A 14781-nucleotide genomic window follows, 5' to 3' on the forward strand; every position below is an offset into this window, starting at 1 on the left:
CGCTGTGCCTCCGACGCCTGGGTTCTTGGGGATCACGCGGGGAAAGAGAACGAAAATGCGGCCAGGGAACAAGAACGCACTCTAGGGCCTCTCTGAGACCCTTCGTTGAGTGGAGTCCTTTAGTTCGACGTCCCCGGGTGGTGGCCACGTCCTGTCCTCGCAGTGACCTTCCTAAGGAAATGCAGAGCAGACTCCGGGGCAAAAGGCTGGGAGACCGGAGGCGCGCGCGGGCTTCGGCGCTTCCTGGCCCGGGGCCCTCCAGGCCTCGGCCTCTGCGACCCGAGAGGGGCCCAGGCAGGAGAAAGTCGCGGGCGCCCGTAGGGTTGTGGTTCAAAAACCAGACAGGGACCGTTATCTCTGCCGCAGAAGGACCCTCGAAAGAGTTTCTTAGTTTCTGTAAGTCACAAATGTCTGAGCTGCATAATGGGGATTCCATAGTGTCATTCGGGCGTAAAGGCGTGTCCTGCGCAGGGACCAGGAACTAGAGGTCAGCCGGGTGGTTACCGTTTCAGCGGGCAGGACCACCAAGGCTCTCTTCCCAGCTTCCCTCTTGCTCTCGCCCCAACCTCTCTGAGCCTCCCAGGCCCTCGGGCTCCGCTCCTCCCGGAGGCTCTGGACACAGTCAGCTTTCTGGCCTCAAGACGATGAGCCGGACGGCCGGGAACCACCGCAGGCACGGGATCCCCTCAGGCAGTTCGGGGGCGGCGTTACCCTGTCTGCGCAGATTTTAAATGGACCGGAGCTCTTGACTGAGGCCGCGGCCAGAGGCCAGCACCAGGGTGAGCAGAACTCGGGACTCCGAAGGCGCCGCGACGCCCTTGTGCAGAACCACCGGGATCCAGAGCCTCAGCCTGGTGTTCTGCGTGGCCCGGCCCGGTCACCACGCTGAGCCCGAGGCCGCCCGTCCACATTCCGCCGCCCACCCTCCCTGTCTAGGGGCCTGCGGAGTTCTCGACTTCATCAGCGGTTTGCTCGGGCCGCACTAAGACCGGACCTCCCCACGCGGTGGCCGCGCTTTGGCCAGGTGTAACCGAATCGCCACATTCGGTTGGAGAACGACGTTTAACTTACTCTGCCACTGAACTGAGGTTTTTCCTGAAAATTCATCATTCGATATAGTTTCATTAGCTAAAGATTAGGAGCTTGGGGGCCGGCTCGAGGCAGGTTACGATGACCCGCAGTCACCAGCGTTGGCGGCTGTACTGGTCTGGCCTCGGGCAATGGCAGGAAAGAGAACAAGCCGTCTCCTGCGAGACGCGCCCCGCTGGGAGAGCCTCGGGGGGTCGCAGGAGGCTCCACCTGGAGCCCGAACGACGTCTGTGGACCGGATAAAATAAGTAATGTGGGCCCGGAGATGTTTTTGCGCGAAGGGCAAGGGAGAATTGGAATGTGAACCGGCTCCCTTTATTCTCGGCTTCTTTCCAAACTCTTCGGTTGGCCCAGACCTGGAGAATTTGCTAAATCGATCTTAAAGCGGAGTGTCAGACAGACTGAGTTCACGACTGGTCAAAGCCCAAGGAGGGAGAGGTGGAGGAAAGAGAAAGAGGTTTGGGGAGGGTCGCTTGCAGCCTAAGATAGGAGCCTAACGCGTGGGACTGGCGGCGCCGCCACGCAGACGAAGGTTGCAGGTGCGGAGCAGCGAGCAGACTCCGAACTTCTGCGTCCCAGCCGCTACCAAAGGTCGGGCTTGGCAGCTTTCCAGGACGTCTCTGGAATCGCACCACCAAACCCGGAGGAGGTAAGGATTGCGGGCAGAAGGTGCCGAAGAAGTTCCGAGTGGTGGGGTGGAGATGAGAAGCTGGAGTGAGAATGGACCAGTTAGACGGCTGTACATACCTGTGTCTATCATCCCTCCCTCGGGGCCGAGGCGGGGAACTTCTTCACATTGACAGAGTGACTTCTTCCAAAAATAATCTGAAAGTAATGCTTTGAAAAGAAAAGGAAAGGAAAAGAAACAAAAAGAAAAAAATAAGAGGAGTGGAGGGGAGGAGCAGGGAAGGGAAGGGAAGGAGAGAGGGGGAAATTAGTTTGTTCAAGAGCGGGGAAGGTCTCGAGAAATCTGCGTCTTCTGGCGGGGTATTTCATGATGGCATCTTGGTCTTCTTTCCCTTCCAGCCAGTCACCTGAGGCCCAGTACAGTGAAATCTTTCTGGATGCAAAGTCGTTCCAGAAATTAACTCTTTTCAAAACAAAAAGAAGTTACTTTGTGGTTTAAAAAGACAGAACAGGAGCCCCTAAAGTCACTTTCCTAGAAAGATAATTTTTAAAATTGTAAATGAATTACAGTTCATTTTGTAACGACATGAATGCTTCTTTGATACAATCTTTTTCTTTGGGCCTTCGTTTTGGAAGTTCTAATGGTTTTTAAAATACAGCCCTGGCTAGTGTGGCTAAGTGGATTGAGCACCGGCCTGTGAACCAAAGGGTCACTGGCTCGATTCCCAGTCAGGGCACATGCCTGGGTTGTGGGCCAGGTCCCCAGTGTGGGGTATGTGAGAGGCAACCACACACTGATGTTTCTCTCCCTCTCTTTCTCCCTTCCTTCCCCTCTCTTTAAAAATACACAAATAAATATATCTTTAAAAAAAAAAAACACCTTCCTCCCATACCCAGCAAACACTGGCCTTCCAAATCGATTTCGAATAGTCCTCCAAATTATTCAGAAGAAAAACATCTTTAGGAAGATAAAAAATAAATGGAGACTATATTTACATTTCCTCCAATTGTTTTATTCTATAGATTATATATATATTAAACCCCATATTTCCAAAGACAGGTCTTTTCAACTTCAAATATTTGGAAGTTTTAAAAGTAATTTTGAAAATGAGTTGTTTCTGATGCCTATAATGAATAAAATTGTAAACTAAATTGTTTAATTGGGAGGAAAGAACGAATTCTAAAAGAAGTTCAATTTAGAAAGCGAATAGTGAGAAGTAATATAAAACGGTGTCGTATAATGATTTAGCACTTTATTTAGTTTATATAGCTGGGTTTAATTTTAACACCTTTCCATGGAAGTGGGCACATTGGAGATACAAATCAGAGATAAGTGCTCTGAAATTAAGATTCTACTTCCAATACACATCAATTTCAGGAAGACATAAAGGACATGGGCACTTTGTACTGGACTTGGGGATAATACTGGCAGTTCCCAGGGAGAGAAAATGGGAAAACAGGGTGTGCACTGCACATTGTATCTTTGTTTTTCTTTTCACACCAGAACAAAATGCCCCACTCACGTTCATCATTCCTCTGGAAATGTGCAAATCGGAAACGCCCAAGAAACCACACGTGGAGGCTGGAAAAGGTGAGTTTTGACACCATGTGAGGTTGACGTTCGTGTCGTCTAAGGAAACAGTACTCAACTTTGCCTTTGTAAATGTTTCCAAGCGAACAAAAATTAGTGGTTGCTTTGCTGCGGAATGCTAATGCAGACACCTAGTCTGGGCTGTGCAAGGTGTAGTGAGTATTCAAGGACAGGCGGCTGGGAGAGACGGACCGGTGTCACCCTGCCCTCCCTCTTCTCTCCAGGTCCCCTCGCCACCTGACTTCGGCCTGGAGCCCTCTGCTCCGGGCTGACACCCCAGCAGCGCAGCCGCGGATAGGTGCTGGCCCAGCAGCGCGCCTTTGCTGGCCAAGTCCTGGTGCTGCTGCTGTTGCTGCTGCAACACTGTCCGAGCAGCGGATGCGGTGGCAGCAGGCACGTGGAGCAAGGGAACAGTGGCCTGGCTGTGCAACAGGCACGACGAGCGTTGCAGCAGGTGACAGTAGCCCCATGGAGTCGGAGACAGACTCTGGGCGGTTCCTGTTCCCCCTTCTCCGACTCCTTGCATGATACTCTCGATGCTAAAGGAGGTGCATCCGCCTCCCGGCCGTGACGCCAGCCCCTTGGCCACCTCCCAAGGCCCGGAGCCCGTGGTGGGCTGCAGCGCTCCAGAGGAGCCGCTGGGGGTCACCGTGCTTTGCACTTTCCCCGGTGCCTCCAAGTAGGTAGGGGCGGACAGCAGCAGGTAGCGAAGGGGATGAGGATGCAGCAAAGCGCACGGGCGGCTCCCGGGAGCGGAGGCCGGGTAGGCCCCGGACACCAGCGGCCGGGCTGGAGACCCGAGCAGCAGGCTCGCGTAGGGGCCATGCGGGGTGTCTGGCGCTGCGGGCAGGGGGAAGGGGTGGTGCAGGTGGGCTCCCGAGGGCGGGTGGTGGCGCTTGAAGCGCTTCCTGCGCCGAAGGAAGCTGCCGTTATCGAACATGTCCCGGGAGGCGGGGTCCAGGCTCCAGTAATTGCCCTTGCCCGGGTGGCCGGGCTCTCGGGGGATCTTGACGAAGCAGTCGTTGAGCGAGAGGTTGTGTCGGATGCTGTTCTGCCAGGCCGGGAACTTGCGGCGGTAGTAGGGGAAGCGGCTGCGGATGAAGGCGCAGATGCCGCTGAGCGTGAGGCGCTTGTGCGGGCTCTGCAGGATGGCCATGGTGATGAGTGCGATGTAGGAGTAGGGGGGCTTCGCTGGCTGCGGGGCATCGCCACAGGTCCCCGCAGATCCCGTGGAGGCCGCGAACTTGGGAGAGTCGCTCCGGCAGCCTCTGCTCTCCGGGCGCTCCCAGGACAGCGCTCCCGTGCCATGCTGCGCCCCCTGCGGCTCGGGCTGGTGCAGCTGCTCCAGGAACTGCGGGCTCTCCTCGTCCTCCACGTTGTCCTCTTCCTTTTCGTTGTCTTCACCTTCCTCCTCTCCCTGGATATCGATCTTACAGGCTTCCCCTTCGGAGCCCGGGAAGCTGCACTGCGGTGTGGAGTGAAGGCGCTCGATTATCGGCAAGTTCATGGAGGAGCAGGTCCCGCAGCCGCTGGGGAGTGGCGGCCGCTCACCTGCCCTGCAGCGGGCTGGGCTGGATGCCAGGGTTAGGGTGATCCAAGAAGTGGGAATGTTCGTGGTGACTCTTTAGATGTTCTTTACTTCTGGCTTCTCCTTCTTTGCAATACCCAAGTGCAGCACAGATGCGCTTTGCCTTTTACTAAAGCTTCTTCGAGTCCCTGCGTGGTGGACTCTTGCGCCCCTTCATACCATTCTTGTCCTACCTCGGAGCGCTCCCACTTCCTCGCCACGCAGTCCAATGCAGAGGGGCCTCTGCGCAGTAGCCGATCTGGGAAGAGCCTGCAGCCTCCTCCTCCTCCTCCTTACACCCACCCGCCACTGAGGAAGACGCTTCACTCAGGTTGGCCAGCCAGGCGCGCCCGGAGTTACACAGGCTTTGTTAATGCACTTTCAAAACTGCCAAATAGAAGGGAGGTAGGAAAATATCACACCCGCCAATCTACGACCACCGCGGTAACCAGCCTCCCTCCTGGAGGATGGAGGGCAATGAAATGTACATAGTGTTTGTCAGCGAATGTGTAAAGTAAAATCATGCTTCATGTTTCATATAGCTGGTTCATCACCCAGTTGCACTGGTGGATTCTGTCCTTATTCAGAACGATTAACTGAGCTATTATAAATATTTTAACTATATTCCCAAACTCAGGGTGTTGTGAAGAGCTGTTTCCTCATGTCTTCTACTACCCACCCTATCTCCCCCAGAAGTTCTCCAGACTCAAGTTTTCAGAAAAGGCTGAAATGTCCTGGCATTAAATTGTGGAAGCGCAGGGTGGAGGGAAAGCCAGGGGGCTAGAGGGAAGTCCCCTTCCCCGTGATTCCCGCCTTCTTTCAACATTTAACCACAGTATGAAATGCATTTTACAAAACAAGCATGCATATACAGACTTGTATAACTAAAATGGGTTTCATAAAGCAATGTACTTATGCTAGAGTGATCAGTGATATTTTTTTAATGGCCACAGCCAACTAAAACGATTTTGCCTCATAGTAACCAGTACACACCTAGTTTGAAATATCCTGTTTTCACAAAGTGGCCCCACTTCAAGGGATGCGCCCAGGATGCGAGGGGCTCCTCTCTCCTTTTCCCCCACCCCCATGTTTCTTTCAAAAAACCCCCCTAAAATTCCCATCAAGCATTTTTATTAATAGCAAAACTTAAGTGAGGCAAGGAGAGGCTGCAGCTCCAGTCAGGGACTGGCATCTGTTACTCACACAGGAGAAGGAGCCGCAGGGCAGGGGGCTCCTTTACTCACTTGACGTCTTCGGAGGTGACAAGATTTTTGGATGGTTACATTTAATCCACTCAGAGGGCAAAGCAGTGGTCCAGTAGACTGTAACGATGTGTTATATAAATAGAGATCTTATGGTAACATAATAAGCCATAGTATATACTCACTATACAAGGAATTTGAGGTGGCATCTAATAGCCATGCAGCATAAAAGGATATTGTATTCGCCACTGGTTGTCGCATAGTAAATCTCTCATTATTGTTTGTAAAATGATGACTTTTCAATCAGAAGTCAGAAGCCAGCTAAAAGGTCAAAATATGACTAAAAAGTAGGTTAGTGCCTTCAGGATAAAAAGTAGCTTAAGGTAGCTGGTGCCTTCATGATAAAATTTTGAAAACAGCTTTCTTGTGAGGTCTTTACCCTCTAATCGGAGGCTGCCCAGTTGTATGTAGTTTGAAGGAAGAGAAACAACAGGGTTTGAGCCTAATAGATTTGTCTTTAAATCCCGAATCCACCAATTACCACTTGTGTGATCTACTAAATTAAACTGGAGGGCAGAACAGGTGTCTTACTTGGCCGCATTCCCAGGTGTCTCCCTCTCAACCCCTGCAGGTAAGGCACGGTTCTTGCGTCAGCATAGAAATCAAGATCATCTGGGGAAGGGAGTATTATTTAGTTTTCCTAGAGTCAACTTCTACTGAGACTGGGGTTATTTAAAAATGAAGGGAGAGCCCTGATTGGTGTAGCTCGGTGGACTGAGCTCAGGGCTGTGAATCACAAGGTCACCAGTTTCAATTCCCAGTCAGGGCACATGTCTGGGTTGCAGGCCAGGTCCCCAGTGGGGGCCACGTGAGAGGCAACCACACACTGATGTTCCTCTACATCTCTTGCTCACTCCCTTCCCCTCTCTCTAAAGAAATAAATAAAATCTTTTTAAAAAATGAAAGGAGAAAAGGAAGAACACCATCAGGGAAAAAAACCCCACTGATGGGGGCGGGGTGGGGAGGGGGTGGGGAGGGGGATGGGGCGGGGGAGGGTAGGGCGGTTGGAGATGCGTCAAAGGGCACACAGGAAGCAACTGAACAAGCTCCCAGTGGCCAAGGCTGGGACAATTCGAGCAACAAAATGAAGTCATATTGGATTATAACCCAAAGTATAAAATAAATACCCATGTGTCCACAGTGATAAAAATGACTGAATTAATAAAGGTGGGGGGTGGAGGCAAATCTCCCTTGCAGAAGAATTCCAGATGAATTAGGCAGATACTCAGCCCCGCAAGAGGACTGCCTCCCCTGCATTACCGCATACAGCACATAGGGGCCTCCCTCCGGGAAGCCCGGTGTGGGAAGAGGCGGAAAGAGCGCCTTAACCGTACAGTGGGCAACCTAACAAATGCCGCTTCCGCCAGGTGACCAGGTGATGAGTCAACCAAACAGGCATAAATCGTGTTGACTGCATGTCCCCTGGGTATGACGTGAAGAAAACGGCACTCTGTGCTCTTCCTCCCCCAGACCGAAATCCAACCAGGAGAACACACAAATTCCCAAGGAGGAGCGTGCTATGTTCCTGACCAGCACTTCCTTCAAAACGATCAATGTTACCAAAACAAGTCAAGTCTAAGAAACTGTCACAGCCAAAGGAGTCTAAGAAGACACGGCTATTAAATGTAACATGGAAGCCTGGATAGGATCCTGGGAAAGAAAAAAAACACTAGGTTAAAAGTAAGGATACCTGAATAAACTGTGGGCTTCAGTTAATGATACTGCACCAATACTGGGTCACTAATGTAACGAATGCACTAATTACACCGTTGTAAGATGTTAACTCTGTGAGTGTGTGTGTGTGTGTGTGTGTGTGTGTGTTGGGGAGCTCTCTTTTACTGCCTACTCAATTTCTCTGTAAATCTAAAACTGTTATGAAAAATACAATCTATTAATTCAAAAAATTAAACATGGAAAAAATGGACATAATAGCCAAAAAGTAAAAACTTCAACATCCATCAACTGGATACTTATCAATTAAAAGGACCAAAGTGCTGATACATGCTACAACATGATGGATCAAGAAAACATTATAATAAATGAAAGGGGTCCAAAACAGACACTCAAAGAAACAAAGTAGTTGCTTTTATAAGAGCAGGGGACAATTGGGGATAACTGCTAATGGATACAGGGTTTCTTTTAAAAGCAAGGTATATTAATTACAGTGTATGAGTTATATCCAAATAAAGTTGTTATACAAAATATTTCAATATAAAAACAAAGAGCTGTATGAATGAAAACTAAATTCAATGCCTTGAAAAGACTCCATTATAGCACGTCACTCTAAAAAAAGCTGCCCTGGCTGGTGTGGCTCAGCAGATCCAGTGCCTGCCTGTGAACCAAAGGGTCCCTGGCTTGATTCCCAATCAGGGCACATGCTTGAGTTGCAGGCCAGGTCTCCAGTAGAGGGCACACAAGAGGCAACCACATACTGATGTTTCTCTCCCTCTCTTTCTCCCTCCCTTCCCCTCTGTCTAAAATAAAGAAATAAAATCTCTTTTAAAAATTTTAAAAATAAAAATAAATTTAAAAAGAAACTCTTATTGTCTGGCCCCATCAATTCTTTAGTGTTGCTTTAAAAATCAAAAGCTTTAACGTTGTCTCCAACCACATTTAACATGGGACCTATTGCATAATGGACCCTCAGTAACTAATACTTGATTACTTCTTTTCTAACATTCAGAAGACACAATCCTTGTTTGAAAAACACACCATTCTAAACTAATCTACAGGAAGGGTGATGATGTCTGATTTCTCTACATTTTACTCTGAAAATTGAAGGCAATTTGGTCGTCAACAATTAAAAGGTAAAGTTGATTCCGACAGTAAATACTGAGAAAAAATATAGTGCATCTTTCTCATCAAACTATTTCAAGTTGCTAGGCAAAGTCAAAATTCTTTCAACACTACTTCCACAATGTATGGCTTTTCTAGAACTAATAATCTAAAATACAGTTTTCCCAATTACTTTAGTAGTCCAAATTATTCAATTTGTAGCAAGCAACAAAGCCCGTTTAAGTGTTTAAATAAAAGCTTGTTAGGTTTATTTTGTTGATAATTCTCTTCAAACTTCAGGACCGAGGAATTTTAGACCTCTTCAATCACCTGGTCTTCCTCCATACCCTGTACTGACCCTTCTTACAGCTATCTTAAATTCAGTACCAAATGTTCCTGCCTCTTTCACTAAAGCTGTGGAAAGCCTAGGAAAGAACCATGTTTTAAGAAGGTGTGCAAAAGCTTTAATTTTTTTTTAAGTCAGGTCTTGCTGGAAAAGGGGAATTCACCTTTACTGAGATTCTGTATCCAGGCTGCTTTAAATCCCTAGAACAATCCAGAGATCTACGTTGTTAGCTCTCTTTTATGAAAGAGGCAGAGGCTCAAAGATTTGTAATTCATCCCATATCGCTCACTCAGAAGGCTACAGTTTTGGATGAACTATGCCTAGACCTTGATCACCATCATCAATACTCTGCAAATCTTCTGCAGGAAGGAGAATAATGGCCCACATTTTTTATTTTAGTTAGCAATTTGTATTATAAAAATAAAATCTTATTTTGAGGATATCTATGGCAAGTTTCAAAGTTCTCTGAAGGTGCTGATTATCCTATGACTCTGATCATTGAAAAAGACTTCATTTTGGGGAAAATGAAAATGAACAGGACAATACATCTTTAAAAGAATATATAAACAACATCAACATACAGAATAAGATTTATATTAAAAGCGATATATCATTCCATGCAGGTTGACAGAAGTTAAATTGTGTTAGCTAGTTTGGGGAAAACAGGTACTTTCATATCCCACTGTAAAGATGTACAGACATTTGGAAGAGCAACTCGTCAGTACCTATTAAAAATTTTAAGTGTGCATGTCCTGGAAGCTCATGGTTCCACACTCATGTTTCTAGGCAGGGGAAACATTCTCACATAAGAACAAAGAAGACACATCGCATCACAGCAGCGCTGTGTGTAATTTCAAAATCAGAAAACGAGTTCATCTGCCACATCAACCACAACCACAACCACATCACTTCACTTCCCAGGGCTTTCCGAACCATCCAAACGTGTCTCCTATAAAGAGCACCCAGTCTGGCCCCAGCTCACAGCTCCAATCCCACCTCACCCCTGGGCGTTCTTTCCTTGGAGCGTTCTTACCTTCTTCCCGGTCTTCCCACACGCCATGCTCATTCCCATCGCAAGGGCTTCTGCAAACCTTCTCCCTCACTTTGCATGATCAACTCCTTTGAATTCTAGTCTCAACTTAAAAGCCACCCTCCTTTGGCAGCCTTTCCACGGCCACTCAATCTAAAGTCATACTTTGTTTTTACCCACCATTTTAGGCTACCTCATATTCTCTTCTATGTCCCTCCCCCAGAACATACGCAATATGTGAACCTGGCCTTTATCTGCCATGAGCAGTTTCAGCCCCGGCACTAATAACACCTGGGCAAAGTGGAAGCTCTCAGTAAATTCTTTTAAAAAAATATATTTATTTACTTATCTTTAGAGGGGAAGGGAAGGAGAGAGGGAGAGAAATATCAATGCATGGTTGCTTCTCCTGCGTCCCCTGCTGGGAACTGGCCTGCAACCTAGGCATGTGCCCTGACTGGGAATTGTACTGTGATCCTCTGGTTCGCAGGCCTGCGCTCAATCCACTGAGCTATACCAGCCAGGGCAGTAAACGCTTTTTAAAATGAATGTATTCTAGGCTAGTACTATAACTATGCAGCAGTTAAAGAATAAGACATATTTATATACACCATCATGGGCAGCTCTAAGACTAATTGTTGAGTTTAAAAAAAAAAGCAAACTGCATTACAATATAAGTTTTATTGAAAATATTTCATATTACAAAAATAAAACCTTTCCTTGAGTATATTTTATGGCAAATCTGTAAGTTCCCTGAAGAAATAGCTTAAAGCTTTAATCACTGGAAAGTAACTCCCTTTGGGAAACAACACGAGCCATAATGTGTGTGAGGGAAGGGATGTCTGAAAGAAGAGACATCACGCTGACAACAGCGCTCACCCCTAAGAAGTGACAGGGATGGAGAAAGGTCAGGAGAGACCAACTTCATCTGCAGTGTCTGCACGTTCACCACACAAATGAATCCATGCAATACATATGTAATGAAAAATATTTACAGATTAACACATTTGAAAGGAAAAAACATTTATGAGTTTTATAAGTACAGAATTTTAAGAGTACAGATTAGTATTACTTCAAGTATTTCTCCCACAACAGGACAATGATAAGCCCTTTCTGGTCTAAAGGATAGGAATCCATATCAATTATGTGTCAAAGAACATTGTGCAGTATCTTGTGACCACGTAAATTGTAGAATAGGTTTAAACTGCTAGGAAGAAGACACATTTCCCCAGCCTCTGCTGTGCGCCAGGGGCTGAGCTGGGTGCATTATAAACCTATGCAATCCTCACGAGAACCTTGAACGGTTGGCATTATCACTGTCCCCTTTATAAACAAGGAAACTAATCTCAAAGGAAAATACTGTGCCCAAGATCACACAGCCAAGAAGTAGCTGAGCTGGAACTAAAGTCCAGGTCTCACTCAATAGATGACTCATCAGATGACTTTCTAGTGCATAATATGCTGCCACAAAATATGGGTATTTTCTCAACCACTCATTAAATAATGGATTTAGGAGACAGATGAATATAGAGAAGTCATATATAAACGATACAGAATGCAGGGAAAGGGGGCGTAGATAATTTAATCAGTTAACATGCCTCCAAACACAATGGAGCCATTCAAGATACGTATATGTAGTTCTTTATTTAAAATTCTAAAAAAATTCAAAATGCCATCTTGATAGTTTTCATTGTTTAACAACTATTAGTTTAAGAAAGGTCTTCTCTAAATTCCATCTAATGCTATTATCCTACAATCTGAATATTGTTAATGCTGACCTGCTCTTAGAGGAATAGGAGAAAAGTAAAGATTGTTAAATTATCAAAATATCTGAAGTTGTATCTGAAAGTTTGTACTTCATCACTTACTGTATGCTAAAAATTTGAAAAGTTAAAAAAAAAGCCAAAATGAATTTAATACCAGTAGCAAAATCTACTTAAAATGAAATGTTCTACAATTAGAATCTTCTAAATAAATTTCAATCTCATTGACTGTCAGTAAGGCTTAGAATGGACTAATAAGAAAAAGTTCCAATTAATTTATATGATTCAGACTTCTTCTATCTATAAATGTCTAGCCAGAAAAAATCTTTTATTTCATTTAATAAAAATAGTGATATTATTTGCTTTCAAAATGTTTTTGTTAATAAAATTATATCTATGCAAGTCCTAAAGGAAAATGACAATGCTGAAATAAGTTTTACCGTCATTATTTACAAACAGTAACCTCCATGGATGAGAAACTCAGCATACGTAAACTTGAAAGCCAATTCTGAAAGATATTTTTGTGAAGTGTCTATTAAAAAACAGGATATATTTTATTGTATAAATAGCAAATGTTTTACAGTTTTGATTTACTATATCTTGTGTATTCTATAAAATATAATTTTGACAAACACTGGAATTCACAGCAGAATTAATGCAAAGAACAGAATGCTTGAAATACACCCAGGAGGAAGCATAGTTTTAATATTATCATCCGATCCTTTTGATAAGAAATGCTTCCAATATTATGGATGAACTTGATCTTCTTTAAAATATGTTGTTCACTGCTTTTCTGTCTCTGTCACAGTAGCTATAAATAGTTGCTTAAGGACATCCTTATCCAAATTTCTGCCTGCAGAGAACAAAATATGGTGTGACCGTACCACGTTTATTAAAATGACACAGCTGACCTACCAAATCCAGACCATTAAATTTTTTGCATTTTTTAAAATCTTAATTGTTGTTCAAGTACAGTTTTCTGTCTTTTACTCCCATCCCAGCCCACCCACCCAGCCGTCCCCACCTCCCTCCCATTCCCACCCCTCCCTAGTTGTTGTCCATGTGTCCTTTACACATGAGTTCCTGTGAATCCTTCCCTTTTTCCCCTGAAATTCCCTCCCCTCGCCCCTCTGGTGTCTGTCAGCCTGTTCTCTATTTCATTAAATTCTTGATGATCTTCAGAAGTGAAAAACAATAGTAACTGAGTGATTCCTTCTTTAATTTTCTAGTTAAATCCCTCAGAACCCAATGGACATTTGGACTAATCACTAAAGTTGCTGGAAGAGAAAAAGGCCCAGCAAGTTCTTATGGATGTTATCATGTGATTAAGACAAATACACTAACCATACATTTACTGGTAGGTGTACAAAAGGGCTTCTGATTGGTTGATACTACTTAAGCAGCACATTGTATTCCTTTCAAATATAGAGAATCCAACAGAACCAAGCCCTGCTTGAGTGTGGTTGGTAGGGTAATAACATGGATGTAATCATTTATAGTTTTAATTTGAACATTTCACCTAGAATGTCACATGGTGTGCTTGAGTGTGGTATTATGTTACAGAATCACATGCTTATGATTTTGTAATTAGAAACAGGAGTTATTTGTGCCAGACCCTGTGTTTTTTCTGTTTTGCTTTAGAAATTCAACAGTTTGCAACTTACCGATAAGAACCAATCGGTTTATTCTCTCAGCGTCACCTTCCCAGCTCACTGGGGTCTCCTCCACATCATACAGCTCATAGACGCCTTGGACAATCATCTGCTGTGGTTTGTCTTTGACCGACACCAGCCCCTGCTCAGAGGACAAGGATCAGTCAGCCTTGATTTGAATTTGAAAGCAGAAAGCAAGCATTTAATATTAATGGATTAATTTTTCCTATTCCTTTTCAAAATATACACTCATAAAAAGATATTGTTAAAATGACTTATTTCCTGCCTTGGCTGGTGTGGCTCAGTTATTAGGAGCCTCTTCCTATAACTGAAAGGATCTCAGCTCGCTTTCCAGTGAGGCACACGCCCAGGTTTCGGGTTGGATCCCTGGTCTGGGCACATACAATCCCTGGTCCAGGCATGTATGGGAGGCAACCAATTGATGCTTATCTCTTGCATCAATGTTTCTTTCTGCCCTTTCCTCTCTAAGAGCAATGGAAAAAAAAAGTCCTTGGGTGAAGATTTAAACAATTTTTTAAAGTTACTTATTTTTAGTTACTTGTGCATTACGTTTCTTAAAGCCTCCAACTATTACAAAGTTTCTGTACACATTGATTTTTTTAATGTATTTTATTGATTATGCTACTACAGTTGTCTTTTCTGCATTTCTTCCCCTTTGTCCCCCTCTGCCCAGTACCACCACTCCTTCCAGCAATGCCCCCTCAGTTCACATCCATGAGTCATGCATGAGTCAAGTTCTCTGGCTTCTCCATTTCCTATACTGTTCTTTAATATCCCCATCTATTTTGTACCTACCAGTGTGTACTTCTTAATCTCTGCACCTTTTCCTCCATTATCCCTAATGTCCTTCCCAACTGATCACCCTCCACATGATCTTCATGTCTATGATTCTGTTCCTGTTCTGCTTGTTTGCTTAGTTTGTGTTTTAGATTCAGTTGTTGACAGTTGTGCATTTGTTGCCATTTTAATGTTCGTAGTTCTGGTCTTCTTTTTCTTATACAGTTCCCTTTAATGATTTGTGTAATAATGGCTTGGTGATAATGAACTCCTTTAGTTTTATG

At 45.1% G+C, this 14781-nt stretch overlaps 2 protein-coding genes across 3 annotated transcripts in view; both read right to left on the reverse strand.

Moving 5' to 3' along the window:
- Positions 1 to 1165: 1165 nt before the first annotated feature.
- LOC119063983 (forkhead box protein D4-like 1) lies at positions 1166 to 4875 on the reverse strand. The gene is made up of 3 exons (XM_053656416.1): positions 3500 to 4875; positions 1676 to 1798; positions 1166 to 1317 (listed from the first exon to the last, which is right to left on the reverse strand). Exons 1-3 carry the CDS (start codon positions 4812 to 4814, stop codon positions 1166 to 1168), a joined length of 1590 nt encoding a protein of 529 aa, XP_053512391.1. The 5' UTR covers positions 4815 to 4875.
- A 6070-nt stretch (positions 4876 to 10945) lies between these two features.
- LOC119063988 (zinc-regulated GTPase metalloprotein activator 1A) overlaps positions 10946 to 14781 on the reverse strand; it is a 52567-nt gene continuing 48731 nt past the window's right edge. The window contains exons 13-14 of one of the 2 annotated variants that reach the window (XM_053656477.1): positions 13712 to 13841; positions 10946 to 12900 (exon numbers count right to left, since the gene is read on the reverse strand). In XM_053656477.1, the coding sequence (XP_053512452.1) occupies positions 12830 to 12900; positions 13712 to 13841 (201 nt within the window). In that variant the 3' untranslated portion in view covers positions 10946 to 12829. The remainder of the gene's footprint in view (positions 12901 to 13711; positions 13842 to 14781) is intronic. The other variant, XM_037165569.2, reaches the window with a different exon arrangement.

This window comes from Artibeus jamaicensis, unplaced genomic scaffold, assembly GCF_021234435.1.
Source record: "Artibeus jamaicensis isolate MK-2021 breed Jamaican fruit bat unplaced genomic scaffold, CSHL_Jam_final scaffold_1964, whole genome shotgun sequence".
Lineage (NCBI taxonomy): Eukaryota > Metazoa > Chordata > Mammalia > Chiroptera > Phyllostomidae > Artibeus > Artibeus jamaicensis.